Source organism: Labrus mixtus, chromosome 8 (genome assembly GCF_963584025.1).
Source record: "Labrus mixtus chromosome 8, fLabMix1.1, whole genome shotgun sequence".
In the NCBI taxonomy this organism is placed as follows: Eukaryota; Metazoa; Chordata; class Actinopteri; order Labriformes; family Labridae; genus Labrus; species Labrus mixtus.
The window spans coordinates 18,297,253-18,319,386 of record NC_083619.1 but is presented as its reverse complement, the minus strand read 5'-3'; the positions used below and the strand labels follow the sequence as shown (position 1 = coordinate 18,319,386).

At 38.9% G+C, this 22,134-nt stretch overlaps 1 protein-coding gene across 19 annotated transcripts; it reads right to left on the bottom strand.

Annotated features, from left to right (window-relative positions):
* Positions 1–588: 588 nt before the first annotated feature.
* dtna (dystrobrevin, alpha) lies at positions 589–21,914 on the bottom strand. 19 transcript variants are annotated; one of them, XM_061044854.1, is made up of 24 exons: positions 21,680–21,914; positions 17,406–17,473; positions 16,975–17,001; positions 16,769–16,849; positions 16,421–16,634; positions 16,012–16,097; positions 15,346–15,500; positions 15,140–15,245; positions 14,530–14,696; positions 14,163–14,287; positions 12,589–12,672; positions 12,254–12,334; positions 10,163–10,258; positions 8,386–8,467; positions 8,003–8,097; positions 6,671–6,784; positions 6,372–6,468; positions 5,338–5,361; positions 4,675–4,834; positions 4,459–4,548; positions 4,270–4,369; positions 3,486–3,600; positions 3,313–3,351; positions 589–1,801 (listed from the first exon to the last, which is right to left on the bottom strand). In XM_061044854.1, exons 2-23 carry the CDS (start codon positions 17,470–17,472, stop codon positions 3,334–3,336), a joined length of 2,184 nt encoding a protein of 727 aa, XP_060900837.1. In that variant the 5' UTR covers position 17,473; positions 21,680–21,914; the 3' UTR covers positions 589–1,801; positions 3,313–3,333. The 19 variants fall into 19 exon arrangements, 18 of the variants coding, with proteins under 18 accessions (XP_060900837.1, XP_060900833.1, XP_060900834.1 ...); XM_061044850.1 differs by lacking the exon at positions 21,680–21,914 and adding an exon at positions 20,090–20,299; XM_061044851.1 differs by lacking the exon at positions 21,680–21,914 and adding an exon at positions 20,090–20,299 and having other exon boundaries at positions 12,254–12,322.
* Between the last annotated feature and the right edge of the window lie 220 nt (positions 21,915–22,134).

Here is a 22,134-nt window from a genome sequence, read left to right as displayed (position 1 = left end):
ATAAAGAGCTAATTATTTCAGTACTGAGGGGGAAAACGTTTGAATTTTACATTGGAAACATCGTTGTTCAGCAGCTGACACAACTGCACCACTTATATTTCGACACTAGGGTGTAGTCAAGATTTGTGGAAAAAAATCATCAGTATTGTAGCTGCTCTTTTCACTCTGTTGATAGAGCAGACCAAAAATAGAACAGATAAAAATAGATGTTGTGGAAATAATAACTTTTGAATGTGGTGATGGATGCTGTAGGTCAAGTTTTTAAAGGCTTTAAAAGGCAGTATCCTTGTAATAACAATGTTAAAAACATTTTTTATTCAGTTAGATATATGCTGATAATAATGCCTGAGGCTGGAAGTGAACATTTTCGTCCTAATATTCAGATGAGAATACCAGATCCCCAAGCAGGTTGGCTGTTTTTATGTTACCTCAGGTGTTGAGTGTATGTGATGAATTATAGACAATAGGTTGAGGGCAGCCAACAGTGCATTTATGACAGGTAATAAATGTGCTCTTCCAAACCCAGCCAATTGAAGTGTGCCGTTCTGGAATGGGATAAAAAAAAAGAAAAGGAGTTCATAGGCAAAATTGTAATATTGTGTCACCACTTTATTATGCATCACCACCATGCAAAATCACTGCTATGAACTTGCTCAAAAATCAAACTAGATATATTTCACACATTTATACTTTTTAGATTGGCTTGCCACTTTTCTCAAAGTGACTGAGTTAAGGTTCACGCGCACTCAGAAAGTACATCAAGAGTGTGTGATGGTGTGCAATACACACAGGAGTTTCTGTGTGAGAGCATTGGTGCTAACAAATGAAAAATGGCAGATAACCTGTGGTCAAACTTTAATTGATCAACAACCCATGGTAAAACACAATGCTCTTACCATTGTAAACTCTTGAATTTGATACATTAGGAATTGTGTGTAACATATAGAACAAATCCATCTGTAATTGATATTGAATTCATGTTATATATAGACAGTGTACATGTATGTTAATTAAATCCCTCTCAGACATGATGACTTCATAGCATCGGATTTAATGAGTTAAACCTCACTTTTCCAATGAATTCAATGAGCGATGCTTCTGAACAGTTGTTTTGTTGAGCTACATGCTGCATTGCAGCTTGAATGAGCTCTCTTAAGAGGTCATTCAGACAGCTATAAGGCAGTGTGCATTTTTAATATTAGTGTATCAAATGGCCTAAAACAAATATGTCTGATGGCCTGCTCCAAAAACAAGTCAAAAACAATACAAAAGCCACACAACAGCAACGGTAAGAAATCTAAATGGAACAGTGGTAAAATCTGTCTGAGTTAGACATTTACAAAATATTGCAGTTTTATCATCTAAATCTTCAATCCCAACTTGTATCAGATGACCAAAATTAATATTTAAACCTGCATTGTTTCACTGTCATAAAACAAAATAATTTTAAACTGTGATTTGAATCATGTTTGCCACCCTGTACTTACACTGAAGTACTAACATTTGCTTGACAACTCATATAAAAAGGCTAATAATCAAGAAGTAATTCCTCAAAGTCATGTGGTTTTTATGGCACCAGTGGTATAATAGACAGCTCACTAATGAATCTCTTTACATCAGCTCACAGTATTACCTTCAATATGTGGTTGGTTAAAAAATATATCTTTACATAAATGTATTCTATGGTTGGATTCAGCCATTTATTAAACTTGAATTCTTCATATCTTCAGTGCTCTGTACTGTAGGCCCAGTGATGTCTCTTCCAGTGTCTTCTACTATTGTTGCTTTTTATACTGCTCACCTGTTGATAATACAGAACATATTACTAACATCTTAGTGTAAAAAAAGTCAACACTTAAAAGTAGGTTAGGACAGTAATCTGCTTTCATCATTGAGTTCAAATAGCCAAAGCATATTCCAACAATCACGCTTATACATGTAGACATCATATTTTTATGTTGAACACTTAGATGAGCCTCATTAGCCAGAAACCCAAATGTGTTTTTTGTGCAATGAAAGTAATTATTTATTTATATGTATCCTGTTAAAGTTTTGCTGACATGATGAAAGCTCTCCTCCAGGCACATTTTTGCAACATGTAAAAACAGCTTAACACTGTTTTACTGTGTAAAAGCACATCCAATTTCTCACCATCAGACCACCACTGCTACTCGCGTCAGTGCGCGTGAACACTGCTAGCTTTGCAGGAAATGTTGGGCGGAACTGGGGAGTTAGCCAAAAGGTCTGGGGTCTGACCATAGACTGTAATTAAAATGTATGGATCTGACCCATGGTCTTACCTCTGACCTGCCGGCCCCAGGTGAGGAGTCTCCCATGCACGAGAATAGATGTAATAAAATGGTAAATGTAGTGTGAATTTTTGTGTTGTTTGTGAGCTTGTACCGGGCAGTGGCTAACACATACAATGGTGTATGCTATGATATGACAGCTCGAAATAGTTCTGGTAGTTTGTGTAAGGAAGCTACAGCCTACAGGTCATGGTTTAGCTTCACTGTGTATAATTAATTAATTTAAAGTCTGACTCTGTACTGACCGTAGACTGCGTAATAAGGGGACATGGTGTGTAAAAATTAAACTTGTGTGGTAGTGATTTAAACCTGTATCGTTTCTGATGGACCTCAAGTCTCCACTGTTGACTCAAAAAATCATGTTGTAGGAAGGTAGATGAGATCATTTGATTTGTCACCTCCGTAAACATTTTCCTTATGACTCTGGTTTGTTCTCCATGACTACATTTACATGTTACAGTAATTGTTGATGATAGCTGAATATTCACATAGATATTGTATGAATTGCATATCAGTTTGGACTAGACTGGTGGACAGACAGACAGATTGACAACTGCATCCATAAAGTCACTAATGAGCTCAAAAACCAAACAACTGATCAACCTGGTCTTATTTAAAACCTGGACACTGCGTCAGTGAGAATACATGTACATTTCTTATCCTTAATTCGATCAAAACTAGGGTAAAACTGAATACTAGTATGTGGATATGATTGCAAACATGATTGTCAAGGAGGAAAAGGCTTATTATTCACTGTTTTCTGGTTGCATGCATGCTGGAAACCAATGGATTGTGCATATTCAACTGATATTCAAAAATTTCCCCCATGGGGGATCAATAAAGTTGATCTTTATCTTTATTTTATTTTGAAGCTAGGTTTAGCACTCAGTTATTTTGAGCGCTACATCTTTGCATTGTTGTCAACATCGTTTTGAATGTTCACATTTATAAATCCACTGTGAGTGTGGATCATAAAGAGTCTATCCAAGTCTCAGACACTTACCAGTGACATGGACTCACACGGTTACTGCTGCAGAGTCACCTGTATCACAGTTGGAATACAACAAACAAACACACATGCAGACAGCATGTTAGAATAAGCAGAAGTTGTACTTCTTGAAATACACAACATGTCTCCTTCTTCCTCCAGTAAAGCCGTGGAAAGCTTGAACTCACCATGCAAGTTTTGTCCGGTTCCTGCCTGTGCTCCATCATCTCCTCCAGCGTGAGCTCGTCCTCCAGCTGCTGCTCCAGGTCGTTCTCAAAGCTCTCCTGTGTAACACTGTGACTCCTATGACAGACAGATGGCAGTGTAAATCAAGACACAGGATCTGAGGTGTTACTGCAAAGTAGAGGTACTGTAACCAACAGTGACATTTAACCTCTTGCAACAACATCTTGCAACACATGTTTTTAAATAAGGAGTTCACAGAAATGTAGGAAAATAACTGATATGAGTATCTTTGCCACATATATCTGCGCTTATAAAAGAAATAGTTTCATGTCAGCATTTATTAATTTAAATCCCCAGACTGCATGAATAAAAAAAGAGAATAAATAAGAAAACACATTATACTTGTGCCCTAAAGTAATTTATTACAAGATACAAGATAGATAACAAAAATATTTTCTCTTTCTCCACTTCAATTTTTTTTTACATGTCAAACAAATGTGCCATAAATATATTAGGATAAGTGATATGAATGAAGGAGCCTTGAAAGTGTTTTTAATGTTAAAGGGTGACAGTCATTTGAAACTGTTTTAGTTCACTCCTTTTTTTTAAGGTTTATTTTTGGGCTTTTAACGCTTATATTTAGAGACAGGACAGTTGATAGAGTTAAAAACCGGAGAGAGAGAGAGAGAGAGACAGCAGGGAATGACATGCAGGAAAGTAGCCACAGGTCCAATTTGAACCTGGGCTGCCGTTCAAGTTCACTTCTACAATGATTGTGATAAGTACCTTGGTTTAAATGTGAATAGAGGATCTGAGGAGTTAGTGGCCAAAAGGTCGCCGCGTCCATAGTCTGAATCCACATTGCTGTCAGTCTCGCTTCCACCTTCTGTAAAACAAAACACAATTTAAAACGGCTCTTTTGTAAATATAAGGATATTAAAGTAAAAGTTTATTTATTTTATTTTATTTTTTTACCTGAGTTGAGTTCTTTGACCAGTGATGACATTGTGTTGGTGATGGAGTCAGCTGCAATGAGTAAGTCGTTTCTCAAATTTCTCCTTGGACCTTTGGAAAAATGCAAAAAAAAAAAAAAAAGCTAGTTTTAAAATGTGAATTAAAAACAACTTCCAATTATATTTTGGAACGCCATATACATAAGCCATTGCATGCTTCTGAATGTGACTGCGTTACCCTGAGCGAAGGCCTCCTGAACATCCCCTCCCACGCCCATCAGTGAATCCTGAGGTGTGTGCGTTGGGGTTGTGACAGCAGAGTTGGATTGAATTGGTGTGGGGATCGGTCGGCTGATGGTGTGGCTAGGGGAAGAGCGTGGAGAGCCTGGACCCTGAGTCTGCAACACATACAGACAGTTTTAGTGTTAACAAGCGCCACTGTGCGGGCATTGTTAACAGAGAAAGCTGAAGCATAAAATATATTCTGGATAAAAGGGTTTCCCATCAAAGCAAACCTTCCAAGAGCAGAGCAACAAGTATGCCTTTTCATTTTAAGCTTAATTCACAGCAGAGAACTCAAACCCCAAAAAACAGCCACAAACAATCCAGTTCAATATTTTTCTTCCTCAACAGAGAAGCTAATTTGTCCCAAAAGGACGCCATAATAGCCTTGTGTGTAACAAACACTGGAAACATGCTAGAAATGTACGGCATATGGAGTCATTAAGATGCGATTACAGTCTTGTTAGAACTTTTTCAGTACCTAACATGCAGATATTTCACCCGAAAAAACTGTTCCTAATACCATCACAAAACCAAAACAGAAGAAATAGCTGTCTAGCTGTCTTCAAACGTGCAATTCAAGTGTTAGTGTCTTTGTTCTCCACAGTTTCACACTTACAGCTTCTCTCCGTTCTTCCTCCAGCTGAAAAAAAACAATATTGTCATGGCTTTTAAGCATTTCTAGAAAGAATCCAATCAGTGTTTCCTTCAGGACGTGACAAGCATGTGGCCTCCTCATGCAAATTTAATGGATTAACATTGATCCTTTCAGTCTAATTAGATTGATATCCTCTACACTTAAGCCAGTATGGTAATCAGTTTATGTAGGCTTTAAGAAACTCCTGTCTTGTTCAATGCAGAAGATATTCTCGCACCAAAGGTTATCCTCCTCACAGTAGAATAGACATGTTGTTTTACAAGGTACAATGGAGCATAATCGACTGTATGGCAGGGGGAGAAACCTTGGCATAACACATCTAATTTGGAGTATATATAATATCATTTGCAAAAATATTAGAGGGGACTATTCTTAATTTAGAATATGCAAAAAAAACATGTCACAAAAAACTGAAACAGTTACATCTTTAAACAGGACTTACACTCGTCACCAACTTAATAATGCGATATTCCCAAAAGGTGTGTAAGGTTTGTATACATCTATTATATTTTTTTAATGCTGGAGCTAAACAGGCTAATGTATCTTATTTTTAATCAGTTGACAAACACACATAATCAGATATTTTATCCGAAGGTCAAAATGATCAATTATATTGGTTTGACCCCTCAAAAGACGACATATAAGCCTCAACAGGGCATTACTTGAACAGCTGTGTGCCCTCTAATGGACATGTTGTGTCATTTCTAACACGTTTCCTGAGCTGTAAAGTGTAGCTTTTTCTTAGTCGTAGCTGAGTTATCACCTACTGCTAGAAAAAAAAATCCTGGTACAAACATTGTTGGAAAAAAAGGTGACGTAAATCCTTCATCTGTTTTGTTTACCGCCTGTTTAGAGTAAAGAAGTAAAAACTGTAATCTAGCTGAACCTCACTGTTACCTACAGGAAACAAACAGTGCGTTTCTTTTGTAATTATAGAAGGCGTACTGTCTTTGAGCACTGTGAAGTCAAAGAGATGAAAGGCACGTCTGCAGTACCTTGAGAAGCATCATTAGCTGCTCCAGCTGCACCATGAGTTCCCTGCGACTCTCCTGCAGAGTAGACATTCTTTGTTCAAGCTCATCTTTGCGTTGCCTAACAAAGGAAACAAGTGATGAAACCATCAAGTCCGGTCTATAGTGCCAAAAGAAAAGTGGATAGGCGTCTTTAGACTCTAACATAAGTTGTACATCTGACCAAAAAAAGGTGGGCTACGTTTTAATACTACGTTTTAATGCAGCGTCAGCAAAAATGTCCATTATAAACACACAGGGGGGGTTTAAGTAGGCAGAGCTACCTGAGAAGTCGTAGCTCAGCCAGCAGGGTGGGGTTATGTTGGCCCTTGTCAGGAGGTGGCTGGGAAGCCTCTTCATGCTGAAGGCGCAACCGCTGGATTTCCTGCAAGATTTCTCTGGAACAGAGACAAATATACATAACTACAATACCAGGCTATATTATAGATATAGTTTGTCCACATGGCCCAGGGTCAATGGAAGATATGGGTGTGTTAACTATTCTGGGCTACTTTATATAAGAAATATTTCCATCTCAGTGACCCACGCATTCTGTAGATATGTAGAGCTCATTCAAAGCTAACAAATACATACACCTTATTTTCAGTTGATTTAACATCATTGAAAACATACTTTTAAATATTAATTTCTGCAAACGTGAACATATTTTCCTCGGCGGAATAATACAAGAGCAAAGAAAGGGAGCTTCATAACAGAAATGGAAGTGGATGAGGTTGAATAAAAATTTGTAATAAATAAATAAAGTAAGGTTAGTAACTCTTCCGCTAAGTGACCCAATTAAATTAGGCTGTTAGTGTTTTCACTTAGTCGAAGTTACTCACAAAAGAACAAATGCTGCATGAGAAAACATGAAGATGAAGTTTCAGATTAAGCTCAGTGCAAAAAATAAAACGCATCGCGGCACAAAAGCGAGAAGCATTTGCAGCTGACAGATAATAGAATACTCCAAAATTTCACACAAGAACGGTGCATTTACAGCGTCATAGGGGGCAAAGCTCTCTCTGGGAAAAAAAATCAGTGACGCTCAGTGACGCTCTCACAAGAGGACAGGCTGGACCAAACAGATCAGTGCGCTCTTTTGAAAAACCCTTACTGCGGAGCGCACGGTTCGCCAAATCATCTAAAGGCAAAACGAGCCAACATTTCAAACGCCTGTCACGTCGGTCTTTTTGAGGTTTTGGAACAAATTAAGGCAACACATCTGTTTCAAACTAGATAAAATCACTTATTTGGGGTTTTTAATTAAAGAAAACTTGGAACATGCATCTACGTTGAGATTGATTCTGGCGTGCTGTGACACTCGTAGTTCTTTCAATGTTCTACCGTTAGATTCTGTGCGTAAGCATGCTCAGAGCTGTGCTTATATTTACACACATTTCTAAGTAAAAGTACAAGTTGATAAATCCCACTCTTTGCCTGGGAATGTTCTTACGCACACATTACGCACAGAACCGCGCTTACGCACTGTTGATAAATGAGCCCCTAGGACTCTGTTTTCTGTCAAGCTGAATTTCTTCTTGTGGAGTTTGACAAGAAAAGTAGAGACCGACAAAAAACAACAACTAAAGAATATCAACAAATCAGTGGTCCCTAACCTGTTTTTGCTCTCGAGCTCAGCGATGAGCTGCCTCTGCTGTTTGTTGGCATCAAGAGAGAATGGGAGGTCTGTGGGGATCCTCTGCTGCTGAGCCTGCCGGTGAAACCAAGCAAGAGACATCACGTGACTCGGATGAACCTCAGGATGATGTCATCCACTACTTTATCTCAGATCTCACTTGGGGGAAATAACAGACAAGTAACCAGCCATCCATCAAGACCCGATCCAAATATGAGCTTATGTGTTAGTTGTGTTAGAAATGATCTCTACCTGTACATATATCCATCACCTTCTCATCAATGACAGTTTTTTTGCAGCGAAAAGTGCCACTTCATCATCTTTATCATGTGCAATACATTTTTTATTTACAGTAAATCTCACCGCAGCATCAGCAGCCAGTCTAGCAGCATAGCGGGCGATGAGGCTGTGCTCTTCATCCTGATGGTTACTGCTCTCCAGCAAACTGATCAGGAGGAAAACAAAGATGGGAATCAGAACATGAAACAGTAGCTATACAGCAACGCAGATAAAGGAAAGAATGCAGTAAAAATTCCATCAAAGTTTAGTGTGTTCAGAAGTCAGATTAGTTCTTTGCCAGAAAAGCTTTGAAAGTTTTACACTTGAGGCCGACTAATTACGGTAAGCTACTGGAAAAACCTCAAAAGCAAGAATGCAGATTGGTTATTATGTTAAGGGGAGGTGAAGTTAATTTCATTTGCTTTGTATTAAACAGCCAGGAGGGAAGCCTACACCACTGTTTCCCAACCTTTGTTTTTCCATGGGGCCCCTTGTATAAATGAAAAGCTGAGCCCCCCCACCCCACCCCAAAAATGATGATACATTAATATATAGTTTAAAATTAAGCTACATTTTAATTGTTTTTATGGATCCCAACAGAATAGGCCTGCACACACTGTTTTTCTTACCAAAATATATTTGTTCAACTTGTCCAGTAGGTTTATTATCATGATTTTCGGCCCCTCTCAGGTTGGGAACCAATGGCCTGTACACTTTGATCACCAAAAAATACGGTTTCATTTTTTCAAAGACACATATCATAAAGCACTCAAACGTAGACAGACATGGTCAGGTTCCACAGGGTCTCTTATAGACTCGAGGAAGACAATCGGATATATGAAAATTAAACACACATTATACCACACACTCAAGCATATTAGAGCAAACACACAAAAAAAAACATTTTTCTGATGCTTTAAGGTGAGGTAATAAGCAACAATGTTTAGAAAGAGGAGAAAATATGCTGACAAATCTAGTGATAAATATGCCAGTATACATATCAGTGTTGTTCATATATTGTATAACAGACTGGAAAGTGCCTCCGTGGTGTGGAAAGTGTAGTTTATGTGGAAATGCCTCAAAACTGACTTTTTTTTTCTAATGGCCAGCAGGGAGACTCCTATGATTGTTATAATATATATTGTTTATAAATGTCTATCATTCACTGTTTACTAGCCTTTTTCACTAAATCATGATGTTCATTTTATAAATTATTGTCTGGTTTATAGTAAAACAAACAACAACACAAAACATGAAATGAATGATACAGCAGATTCAACTTTAGAATGTGACATTTTTTTCAGTCATTAAATATTGTTTTAAGCCTTTTTCTTAACATTAATAAGTATCACGTTAATATCGATGTTTCTATGACACAGCGCCTTGCTCACCAAGCTACACTACTGTTAGCTGTATTGGCCCATCCCTCACTTTAAAGCTGTTCCATCCTGTCTTCAAAATACGGTCTCCATCACAACGCTAAATAAACAAATTACTTACCCAAAGAATTTTCATATAAGTTTAATGTGACAAATAGCAATCTACTTGCTTTTCTTCTTTTATATATATTTTATGACTAATACCACAAGTACAGTACATGTCACACTGGAAACATTTCCTTGAACTGAATCTGTGCATTTCATATACAGGTACTTAAAAGCTGTTTTAATGGCTAAAAAAGAAACAAGCTTACTTTTTTGGGGGGGGAAATTTATCTTAGCCTTTTTTCCCGATAAAACAGAGCATGAAGTGTTGGGGCTCAGAATAAAGTTGGGTTAGGAGGAAGGATTTTAAAGTGGCAGTTCAGCAGAGCACATAGTTTCCACTGGTGTTTGGCAAACACAGCACCACACCAACTAACCATGTGTTGGGGTTGTTTTGGAGTAGATTCACATAGAAGCCAATCAGAGCATGTTCGTCAGAAAGTCTATCAGCAACGTCGAGGTTGTAGTTCAACCTGGAACAGTGCAGGGTTTCACAAGACATAAAACATGACATTACACAGGTGACAATAGAGGGACAAAGAGAGAGACAAAAGGAGAGAGGGCAACAAAAGAGAGGAGGAGGAGGAGAGTGCCTGAAAAGCTGCCATTCATGGCTGACTAGAGAGAAACAAGGCCTTATTATGTTAGGGAGAGACACTGCAGATGAAGGCTAAGAGCACGATTAAGGACATGCCCGGAAAGAAAGTCTGCTAGCTTCATGCACTGTTTACACTCTACAAGCATCAAGCACTCTGTTCTCTATTATTAAAAATAATGAAAGTAATAAAAAATAAAAAAATAATAGAAAGTAATTTTACTATTCTACTAGTCCAGCCCTCGACAAGTCTACAGAAGCACAATCTTTTTTTTGATGTTAGTCCAACTGTGGCTCACAACACATCCAGCAGAGATACAGAGCAACATTAGCTGACCCATCTTTTGTATTTCTGTCCATCTGGAATGACCACTGCTTTTTGTTTTTGGCTTGGTTTTGCATCCTCGACCAACTCTAGGGATTTATTTGGCTTTTGCTAAATTCTCTGCTATGTTCACCAGCTAGCTAGTCCTTTATTTTGTCTATTAGCTACATGTATTTGGTGCCAGGCAGATACTCCCCTGGCAAAAGTGAATAAAAGGGCCAAGTGGTAAGCTTGCACACCCCATGTACAGAGGTTGTAGCCCGGGCTCAAATCCAACCTGTGACCACTCTCCAATAAAGGCCTAAAAAAAGCCCAAAAACACATCCTAAAATGAAAGAGTGACTAATAAATAAATAACGATATAGAATAAACAAATCTGTTAGCATAAAGATGTTCAAATAATTTTCTTATGCTGAGCCAAAAATAATCTGTGGGTTTGCGACCAGTGTATGACTAACTCCTTCCCAACTTAATCATTACACCCACTGTCAAGCTAAAAATCACTGGTGAAGCATTAGCAGAAACGCTTACATGACACAGACATTTACTTGAGGGATTTTGTTTGCATTGTGATAAATGAAAGGTTATTTGAATTTCATCAGGAGTAAGGGACTAAAGGTAAGGATATTTCTGTAGTATTGAGTCTTAACACTCTCGAGCCAAAATTTGTCTGAGCTGCCATAATAAATAACCAAAACGCTCTCGGCTTTTTTGAATTGTTTGACTTAAGGAAAAGCCTTTACTGGATAAGTGTTGTTGTAACTTTGCAGCCTCCATAAACCTTTGCATTGGATAGCTGTTTTCAAGTGTGTCTATATTGACTGCATCTGCCCTAGCCGAAATGAACAATCCCATTATAACAACTCATACGTTTAGAAATGTAGTCAGGTTCACTCAGAAAACACACACCACCTGAATGCCCCATGTGTTACTTGATATGATCTCAGCCTCTACAAACAGTATCAGCGCACCTAGATAACACTGTAAAGAACATCACTCGGTCATCACACTCGTATGTTGTCCTGTAAGGTAGAGTTATGAAAGAGACTAGTGTTCCCTAAAGAAACACTTTCTTCAACAAGTGCAGGGGACCAAAGGGGCCCTTTTATAGAGAGGTCAGGATAAAAACGACTGCTATCTTCAACATAACGAGCAACTTGTTTTTCTTTAACACTAATCACCGCAAAGAAAATGTATTGACATAATAAACAAAGATCTGTGAAAACTTAAGTGTTTAACTGCTACAGCCTTGAAGGGATTGAGGGCCAAAGAGTCTCATATTAGAAACAGTTGTTTTTTACACGAGGAGGTTGTTATAGACGCTGAAGCATATTTGCAAATGATCATTTTGGCTCTTACTAATTTAGTGTCTTTATAATGGCCCCTTGAGCACAACAGTGTAAACCCTCCAGACGAAATGTGGTTTTCTAATAGTTTCCTGAGGATGATTAGCATTTCTAGTCAATGCCCTATGATTATTATCCATATTAGTTCACACATGCTATTCAACTACAGAGACATAATCATGTGCACACCTACGGCACTTACCCTTTACCTTTCAACAGATGAGGAGCTGCCCCAGTCAGGGGCTTTCTTATTTCAACATCATTATTCCTGCTGTAAGGCAAACTTTTTTACATTCAGCACAAGAAAACCAAAAAACAGAGAGAAAAGACAAACAGCACAGCGATACATAAATGTTTACACACACATACACGTTCACACACACGCAGTCGGCACACACTCTTGAAAGTAAAGGCAAGGAAGTTCAAAGACAGTGTGGGTCACAGACCCTGCGGGACATAAGTCCTTGCGGGAGTTTGGCAAATTGAAAGGATCTGCTTTAAAATCCAGGGCATCCATTGTTACGGATGTTCACTCACTTTTTGGTGGAGTAAGGGTTCCCTGATGTTGGCATGGAGTGGGAGAGTGCGTAGTCATTGGTGAAATTCATTGGTCTTGGTGGCCTGGAGAGGAAACAAACATTTTCTTTCTCAGTTAAAAAACGAAGAACTTTATTATTATTTATTATATTAAGGAGACAGAAAATGGCCCTGCCTTCTCCTTTTGTCAATTATTCCTTTAATGTTATGGATTTACTGCAACATTATTTTCACTGATTTTTCTGCATTTTATCAGGACGTGGGGAAAAAAAGTCAGATATAGTTACAGTATGCAGGGTGGGGTAAACAATGAGAACATGCAATATGAACAGGGATGAATCCATGAACTGACACAAAACAGTGAGATTGTAAAATAAAAAATAGTGAGGAGGATGGGACTTAACTACACTGTAAATGATTAGTAGATTATTGGCCATGTATGCTTACACACAAGGAATTTGTCTTCAGTACTGTGCTCTCAGTGTACAACAAGTATAACATTAAATATAAACATAATATAAGCAAAAAGACTAATATATACAAGGCTAAATAAGATGCAGGGGTGAGTACTGCAAAAAATTAATAATAAATATGTAATTATGTAACATGAATCATTTACATGAGGTAGAGTTCTGCAGTATTTACACAAGCTGTAAAAAAATATATAATATATGTCAGTACACTAGGTGGGGTGGGACTTGACTACACTGTAAATGATTAGTAGATTATAAACTTTTTAAATCTACACTAACAGAAAGGACACATTTTATCATGTGTTAAAAAATCAAACAAACTCACCACGTATCTCTGAGGAAAGTACAGAACAAGAAAGGGAATGAAAATGTATTATAATTTATCCGACATTGCAACAACTACACTAAATATATATTTTTTTAAATCAAAAGATTTAAAGTAACAAAAGAAGGAAAATAAATCATAAATATACAAGAAAATATCATTGGTTGCTATCAACTTCGATCAAAGACATTCGGATCTGTATTAATTACATCTCGCAAATTAAATTACCCTAACATAGACCTGAGTGTGGTCAACATTCAAAACTCCATGATTGGTCAGTCCACATTCAGCTCTACAAAACTGTCTGCAATAAATGGACTTCCTCGGCTTATGAAGGTTATTAAAGAAGATATATTTTATAAAAGAATTTCAAATTTGTTTGTCAATATGAGGGCGTTTTTTTGTACCATAAGTAGGCTTTAGTACCTATACTTGATTTAAATACTATTTCTATACATTTTGAATTAACCACGCCAGAGTCCCACAGAGTGTATGCTCGCGTAGGCTTTTGTTTTATTATTCATGAAATAATGACATCAGTCGGGTCTGGGAAAAGGTAGCAGCTGTGTTGCAGGATACAGTCATTCCCAAGGCTACAATTAAGCCTCATTGATCAGTTGACCTATGAGATTGACTAGAATCACTTCAGACACAGAGGCAGCAACAGGATAATTATCAGCTGAGGGACATAATCAAACATTTGAAGGAGTCAAAGGAGGAATGCATTATTGGATTGCTCTGTTATATTATTGTAAAAGATAATAAAGCTAACTTACACAATGTGCGCTAGATTGAGAGGTTTCTCTGGCATTTCAGGAAACATTGGGTGAAGAGGCTCTCTGCTGGAAGCACAGCTCAGTGACTTACTGAGGGCATGGGATAACTTCTTAGCAGGGGATTTCTGGGAAACAAACACAACAATGAGGAGCCAATTCTGCCTACACAATGACACTAATTTCTTTTTGAAACGCATGACAACATTACATCAATACTCTCACCTGCATTAAACAGGCTGCGTCCTCCTGTACACTGATTTGTATCAGAGCAAAAATAGCCACAACGAGTGGTCCACAGGAGACACACCTCCCTCAGCCTACCCCCCCCCCCCCTCCTCCCTCTCCCTCTCTCTTCTCCTCTCCTTACCCATGACGTATACTCCTTCATTTGGTGCTGGTTGCTATGGGGACCACTGGCATGCCCCCTCCAGAAGCAGTCCTGACAGAGCTGGTAATTATGACATTGCTGGCAGCGGTAGCGGAAGCCCATCATACTCTCAGTGTGGCAGTAGGAGCACTCGACCGGGTGAAAGACTGCGGGAGGAGAGGAGGGGTCAGACACACACACGCACGCACACAGATGGACAAACACATGCACACAAACAGCTGTTATTGTAAAACCCAGATATTGAGCACATTGCATAGAGTGGAGAATTAATTTCCATTAGTTTAGCGACAGATGTGTAATCATTTCACATTTTTGACGACATACGCACAGGGCAGTACGACATCAGCATGCTGACTATGTGTAAGCATTTGACATGTAAGTGATAACTGCATCACAAACACACTTACTCATACATGTGGTGTGAGGTGCCTATGGGTCATCGTTTCAGTGGAGGTGTGTTTCCTTGTCTCTCTCTGCTTGACTGATTGTGTGTGTGGTGATTCAAGATCATGATGCAAAGCTGAACTTTACATCCTCCCAGCCCTGCTAGCTTTTTAGCAGATTATAAATGTTCTGTGTGGTGTCTTACCATTCTCTACGTTGGCGAGTCGATGCATGAGCGGTAACCACACCAGACACTGAGGGGGCGGGTCTGACATCAACGTATCGAGGAATGTATTGAGGGAGACCTTTTTCTGTTGACGCTCAGCGCAGAGGAGAGGTAGATTTAACAGGACAGAGTCATCAACAACGTCATTGCCGAAACAACCTATGAACCACTAATAACACACTCACCTGCTGGGTAAAGCATGCTCTCGCAGCTTGTTCGGTATAACCAAAAGAAGGTCCCTCGAAAACCGCCATGGGTAATTTCAGAACCTCCCTCAGAAACTGGTCAAACTGTGAATGCACCATTAATCCAGCAGAATCTGATAGCTGTGAAAAAATATCTGGGAACAATGCAAATGAATCAAAGTAATTATCAGTTGCTACCACAGTCGGCTAATTACAGCATTACACAACACAATTATCCCACTTATTAGAGAAAACAAATCAAAGGAAAGCAGTTATTCTAATCAATTGTTATAATAATACACCAGCAGCACAGCCCCTCTTTTTTTTCTCTCCATGAGCCAATTCAAATGCTCCCACGGATTCTTTTTTTTTTTTTTGCATTATGTAATAAACTTCACATAATGAATAATGAGTTGTCCCTGCCATTATGAGCAAGACCAGCGCTGCTTCTTTTTTTAGAACAATAAGCTAAGCAGACAGAGATACAGATGATACAAACAGTAATACGTTTTATATTAAAAAGAATTCCAAAGCATTACATTACTTAGACTACAAACTGAATGACCTTTACAAAGACAATACGCTGATTTATTACAGGTAAAATGGGTACGTTTGATTCCATTTTTCACAATTAAAGAAATGAAAAGAATTTGTTGTGTTGCTTACATCTTAATTTATCCAGAATTTTCCCGCCACAGATGGTTGCGAGGGCCATCTTCACAACAAAGACAGATATCTTGCCATGGCTCTCCCTAAAGCGAGTCAATAAATAATACATTAAGGTCATATAAATTAAAATGCAGCTGTCAACGGGATGAACTCTTTTACTAAAAGGCCCACATTAAAAGGAAACACCTAATCATCTTAGAAGTATTTAGCTTAGCTTTTAGCATCTCTTAAAAAATACACTTATACAAACAGTATGTTGTGACAGTTCTAAAGTAAATAGTTAATATTTTCACTCTATTTTTGCAGATGAGTCGAGAGTCATAATTTGCACGACTTTGTCTAATGTCACAACCTCATGTGTGAAAGTACATAACCAGCAGCAGACTGTCATGTGTTGAGTACTCACGGGTCATACGATGCCAGCAGGACGTTGAGCAGCAGGTTGATTGAGTGATCTAAGTTAATCTGGTGAGTGGTGGGCATGTGCTTGTTCAGCTGGTAGAAAAGGGTGGACAGTACCACTTCTAGACGAGCCACAGAGAGCTCAGCGTTGAGGTCCATGGTGTTGATGCCGTTCTCTCGGAAAGCCTCGATGACATTCCAGATGTCGACTAAATGCACTGAAACGCAGAGAAAGAAAACAAAATATAAACATCTTGATGTTCTATTATATGTTATATATTATAATTCTATATATATATATATAATAATTATTATAAGGATAGTGGTTTAGTTGAATGTACGTCATACTCACGATTGCATTTCTTCTGCACAAATCTAAGTTTGCAGGCTGTTCTATACGTCGATAATCGTATGGAATCCAAATCTTGAGCCCCTGAGGAGGAATTACTGGTTATTTAATAACATCAAAAATGTCAAGACTGGTCCATGGATAATGTTACTCTGGAGGGAGAGGGTTTTGATGCACATACAATTAAATTCAAACAACGTTATTAATACCTCTAGGAGCAAATGGTTTGGAGCAGCCTGAACATAAAAGAAATGAAAAAACAATGATGCACAGACAACAATAAATGATACACATTAGCTAAAATATGTAATGAAATAAATAGATAAAGAAACTGAATAAAACAGTCAAATTGTCATTTTTTATAAAAAAATAAAATAAAAGTGTGTAAAGGAGGATTTTATTATCTGATGCAGAGGTAGTATGTCAATAAGCAGACAAGTGAAAACAAGGCATACTTAATCTAGCTTTAAAGAATTGTATAGTATGGAATAGGCCTACTTTAAGACATGGTATTAGGAAGTGAAATAATGGGAAACATGGTGTACATGGTCCTCATAATATCTGCTTGGCGTCAAAGTTTTGCCATTTTTATGTTGAGCGAGTAAAACAGTCCTGGGAAGCTGTGGCCCTGAGCACTTACTCATCTCCACTAACAGTTGCCGTCTATCTGCCATGTTGTCACCGCTCCCACTGTAGTCTTCAATCATTCTGATGAAGAGGAGAGAAAGTCATGTCAGAGTCTGTGTACACCTGCTTTCAAAAAAGACAAGTTGGTTCAAAATATAGCATTGTTTAATCGCTGAGTAAACTGTTTTCACCCTTATGAAACATGAATGACAGAATTTCATCTTTAGAAGCATAGCAGAGTGTCTTAAAGTTATTTGTAAAATAAATGTCAAACAACTATAAGACATCCCTTTTTGTAACTCACAATATAACTATATCATTTGACTTTACATTAGTTTTTGATTATCAAGAACTGACCCTTTCATAATGCTTTTGATGCTACTACAGAGATGACCAACCAGGCAGCTTCCTGCAGCCACAGACTTTAATAGGCTTCATGTTCAAAGTCTGGCAGTGATGTGGCCCCGTAGCCCTGCCTCTCTTAGTTACTGTTGCTATGCCTGTTAAGCTTTTTGTTCTCGCTCAGCTCAAATGCAGTTCATGGTGATAAAGGGTTAAGAAAGTAAAATAAGAAAGACTTTTTATTTAGTAAAAAAGGGCCATGAAGTTGACAAACACAGCGTCTCAGTTTTCTGTACGTCGGGGGTCTCTGGGAGATTTTGTCAGTTGACGCTAGCTAGATAACTAGATGTATGCTACCTACATAGGTTGGTGCAAACAGCAACTAAATATTTATAAAGTCAAGCTAAAGTTCCAGCCAGCACATCTGAAAATGAGAAAACCCCCTGGAAAAGATGTCTCACATTTTGAACTTGTCCTCTATAAAGAGTTAACCTGATCATAAAGAGACTTCAGAATAACAGCATAATGGCATACTGATTATAAAATACAGGGGGTTCAGCTTTTCTTAGATACAAGTAGGGGGGGGGGGGGGCTCTGAGGAAAAAAGAGTTTGGGAACCAGTGATTTAGTGGATGTGTGTGTATCCGCTCACAGGCTGCACCTGCAGGACTTGGTGTGTGAGGAAGACAAAACAACAAAAACTGGGTGCAAGTTCAGGGACTATTTTTTCAGTTTTTGGGTTGAAGAGAGTGCTGTAAACAGAGTTTGTTTGTCTAAGTTTACAGCTACAGACTACAACAGGCTGTAACGTTGCAAATGTCAAGTTTCTGATTGATGTTATGGAGTCAACAGTGTGAAATGAATTGTAGGAAAGTCTAAGCACTATTTGATGCAAAGTAACAATACACAATGAAATATCAACACTTTATGACCCGTTTCTGTATGAAAGTCCACCTACATGCACTACGTAACCACTGAAACTCTGTGCAGGGATTTAGTGGCATTGCATTTATTTTAAATTGATAGAATTGATAGATCTGAACGGATCAGAGATCTGGTGCAACAACAATCATATATAATAATGGGTGGTAGAACAGGGTCCCATAGCTGACTTTACCCCTGGGTCCTGAAGTTAATCCAGCCCTGGTAGCTACATTCTGACCTCACACATATTTTAAGTACATTTGCAAATTGAATGTGTAACACTACAGTGCTTATCAGAAATGTGTGCGTGGGTGGTGGGGGGCACAAAAAACTAAAGTAAGACAAGGAGAAGACTTTGGAAGGGGCAGAGCAGCGAAGAGAGGGAGTGCTCACACCATGCCTCGCTGCACTCTGTCCAAGGCAATCTAATATACCTAGTCATGTGGTTTGTTGCCATGGCAGCAAAGATCCCAGCCGCTCCGTTCATAAAAACATAGTGTTAGCCCCCCCTAAAACACACACATACACACGCACACACCACACCTCCCACTGCAGACAAGTTTGTAGAAAAAGTTTTTTCACTTATTAATATCTTTTATATTTTAACGCTTGGTAGGATGAAGCATTCTGGCACTTTTTTCTGTGAGACAATCATTCAGGCATGGTACTGTATTTCAAATTACTTTGACAGTAATTGGTAGACCCAAATATTATGCTGCAGAGACCAATGGTGTGGAAATAAGAATTTGCCTAGTGTTAAAAAGCAAACAACAGCATCCTTTTTCTTTTTTCTTTTTTTACTCTTTGTGATCCTTCCTCTGATTCCAGGAAGTAAAGGCAGTCAATTATGGAGCTTTAGGAATCTTCCAAATCCAGTTAAAGAGTGAAACGATTAGGCTAATAGGTCAACTTGGAATGACTGAATCAGTGCAATGACACTAGCAGTACACTACTACAGAAAAAATAACAATAAATAATTGTAAATGGTAAATGATCATGATAAAGCACGACACAAGATTCACTTAACCATAACATTTAGCTGCATTTACGGCTTCAATTGAATTCCCTTTCGGAAAAAAAATACACGTTGCTTCAGTTCTAAGGCAATGATGAATACACCGACATCAGGAAGTGCCTTACTGGCAGCAAGAAGTCCAATGTCATCTTGAAAGTAATGGGAATGCAAGCCCATTCATCATTTAAGCAGAGAGTGAGTATAAAGGAGTAAAGATACACTGTTTTATAGATTCACGTTGATATCCTTTCCTCATCGCAAGCAAACATCCTGAGAGCCGGCTATGTGACCTTCTGCACTCTGTTTTTCAGTGTCGGAAATAACTGAGATAGATACAATCTATTGCAAGAGCAGATATTAAACCAGCACAGCCGATGCAATGTACAATGGTGAAGGGAACAAGCTGATCAACATACCTCTCATAGAGCACCATGGTCATATTCCTTCTCTGTGCCTTAGTTAAGTTAAAGCCACACCACGTTGTCCTTCTATAGAGCCACAGGTACACTACACAAACTCCCTCCTAAAAAAGGAAACATTACAACAAAAGCATCCCAAACACATGAGGCTGCCTGAAGATATCTGAAATTAGAAACTGTCAGCTAGGACACAGCCTGTGCTGCCTCTATCTTTAACTACAAATGAGAAGGCTCCACATTCTTGAACAGCTTTACTGGCTCTCTAGTTGCAGACCCCAAACCTCCTTTCTGGCATGGACCCAGCAAACATTACTCTCTCCCTGGGGCACTGTCACACTGGCAGCATTAGAAAATAACTGCCCTTAAAAGAACAAATCATCATAAAACTTTAACATTCGAGCTGAGACTTGTAGGGATGCCAAAAGCCAAACCAAGGTTCTCATAGAATTTTGTCATTTTTAATTTTGTACTGACTTCTGCTGGCTGAATATTCAACTTAATATTAGCCCAGCAGCAAAATAAAAAAAAAAGCCATATTAGTCAGTTGTTTACATTATGAGTCTATTTCTGCAGCAGCTGAATAGAACATAGAGGACAGTAGTGTTAGTTTATTCTCCTCCGTAAACGGATTGCAACATTTCCAAACACAAACACTTACTCGAGTTACAGCTCAATCATGTGTTTGGCCGGCTCGATACAGTACATCGCAGCTGTTAGCACTGATTGGCTGGAGTTATTTTTAACATGACGAGACTATTAACTACACTGGCATCCCAATCCCGTCTCCGGACGGGAATCAAAAGGCTGTGCCATTGACTTAAGGTTAATCAGATAGAGTTCAGCTGAGCCGGTGATGCTGTGCTTTAGGGTAGGTGTAAGTGAGACAGTTTTCTCTTCCTGTCTGGTACCAGCTGGGGATGTCTGCTAGGCCCTGTGCTCTATGTGTCCCCTGCTGATGATCACCATGGTTTCAGCTGCAAAAAGGCCAAAACTTTAAGAGAGTGTGGCTGCAAATGTGCCGTTGCTGGTGCTGTGGTTTTGTTTGCAACACTCATGATGAGTTCTTAGGACAAACTTTAAGGGGTAAATGTTGAACACATCATAAAAAAATAGGAAATAATAATGGAAGAAATACAGTGCTGCCTGTGATAACAAAAACAGAATTGCATTTCCATTTCAATTACAAGCCTGAATAGAGATATACTCCTGGGAATAGCCAATGTCCCTTTACCCTCTCTGAACAGCATTAAACACATGAAAATTCCTCAACAGCAAATCAAAAGGGCAGCAAGAAAGGCAACAGGCACCTTGAGCTACATACTCAGCTCAGGCATCACCTGTCACGTCAGAGACACCTGTGTTTACGAGAGACAAAGATCTCATTGTTACAGAAACATCTCATTCAAAACACGACTCCCTTTCTCGTGTTTTTAATGACGGCACAACCCCGTTTTTTTGTTTTTTTTATCACTGCAACTAGATCGTAAAACTCATTTCACCCAGAGTAGCAAAGTAGGTTAAGGTCGCTGCTCCGCCGCTTGCCAGCCTCCAGCAGCTGCAGCAGCAGCGCACTTGCACAGGACTTACCAGAATGTATTTCGAGGCAAGTCGTGCAACATCATTGTTTTCCGTCCAGGCAAGCCGACAGCCGGTTGTGTCCTGTGGTTCGATCAGGATTTCTTTGGCGTTAGGGGCTGCATCACTGCATGAAGCGGCCGTTTCTGGTGCCGCTCTCCCTCAAACGCTTGTTCGTGTAGTGGAAATTTTCGGGTAGCGTACTGGCAGAGGTGCACACAAGGCAGCACTTGCCTCCTGTATGTGGCCTTCGCGATGACGTAATGCGGAATCTCTTCACTTGCGTCAGTGTGCCTTGCTGCAAAATGTTGGAGGTTGATTCGAAGAGTAGAAAAAAAAAATACCAAATAAGAATATTCTCTTAGTTATTTTATTAGAGGTGATCATGGGAAGATGTGCTCATTCACTGGTTTCATTTTTTTGTTGCTCTATGAAGATGACGTCATCCAGATTCAGAAAATCTTTGT

Coding starts and splice junctions, on each gene's coding strand:
- dtna (XM_061044850.1), bottom strand. CDS start 20,112: ATGACCATGGTGCTCTATGAGAG. Junction 15,501..16,011: donor AATTCTGGATAAATTAAGAT/GTAAGCAACACA, acceptor CATTGTTCCCAG/ATATTTTTTCACAGCTATCA. Junction 4,370..4,458: donor GGTCAAAGAACTCAACTCAG/GTAAAAAAATAA, acceptor TTTGTTTTACAG/AAGGTGGAAGCGAGACTGAC.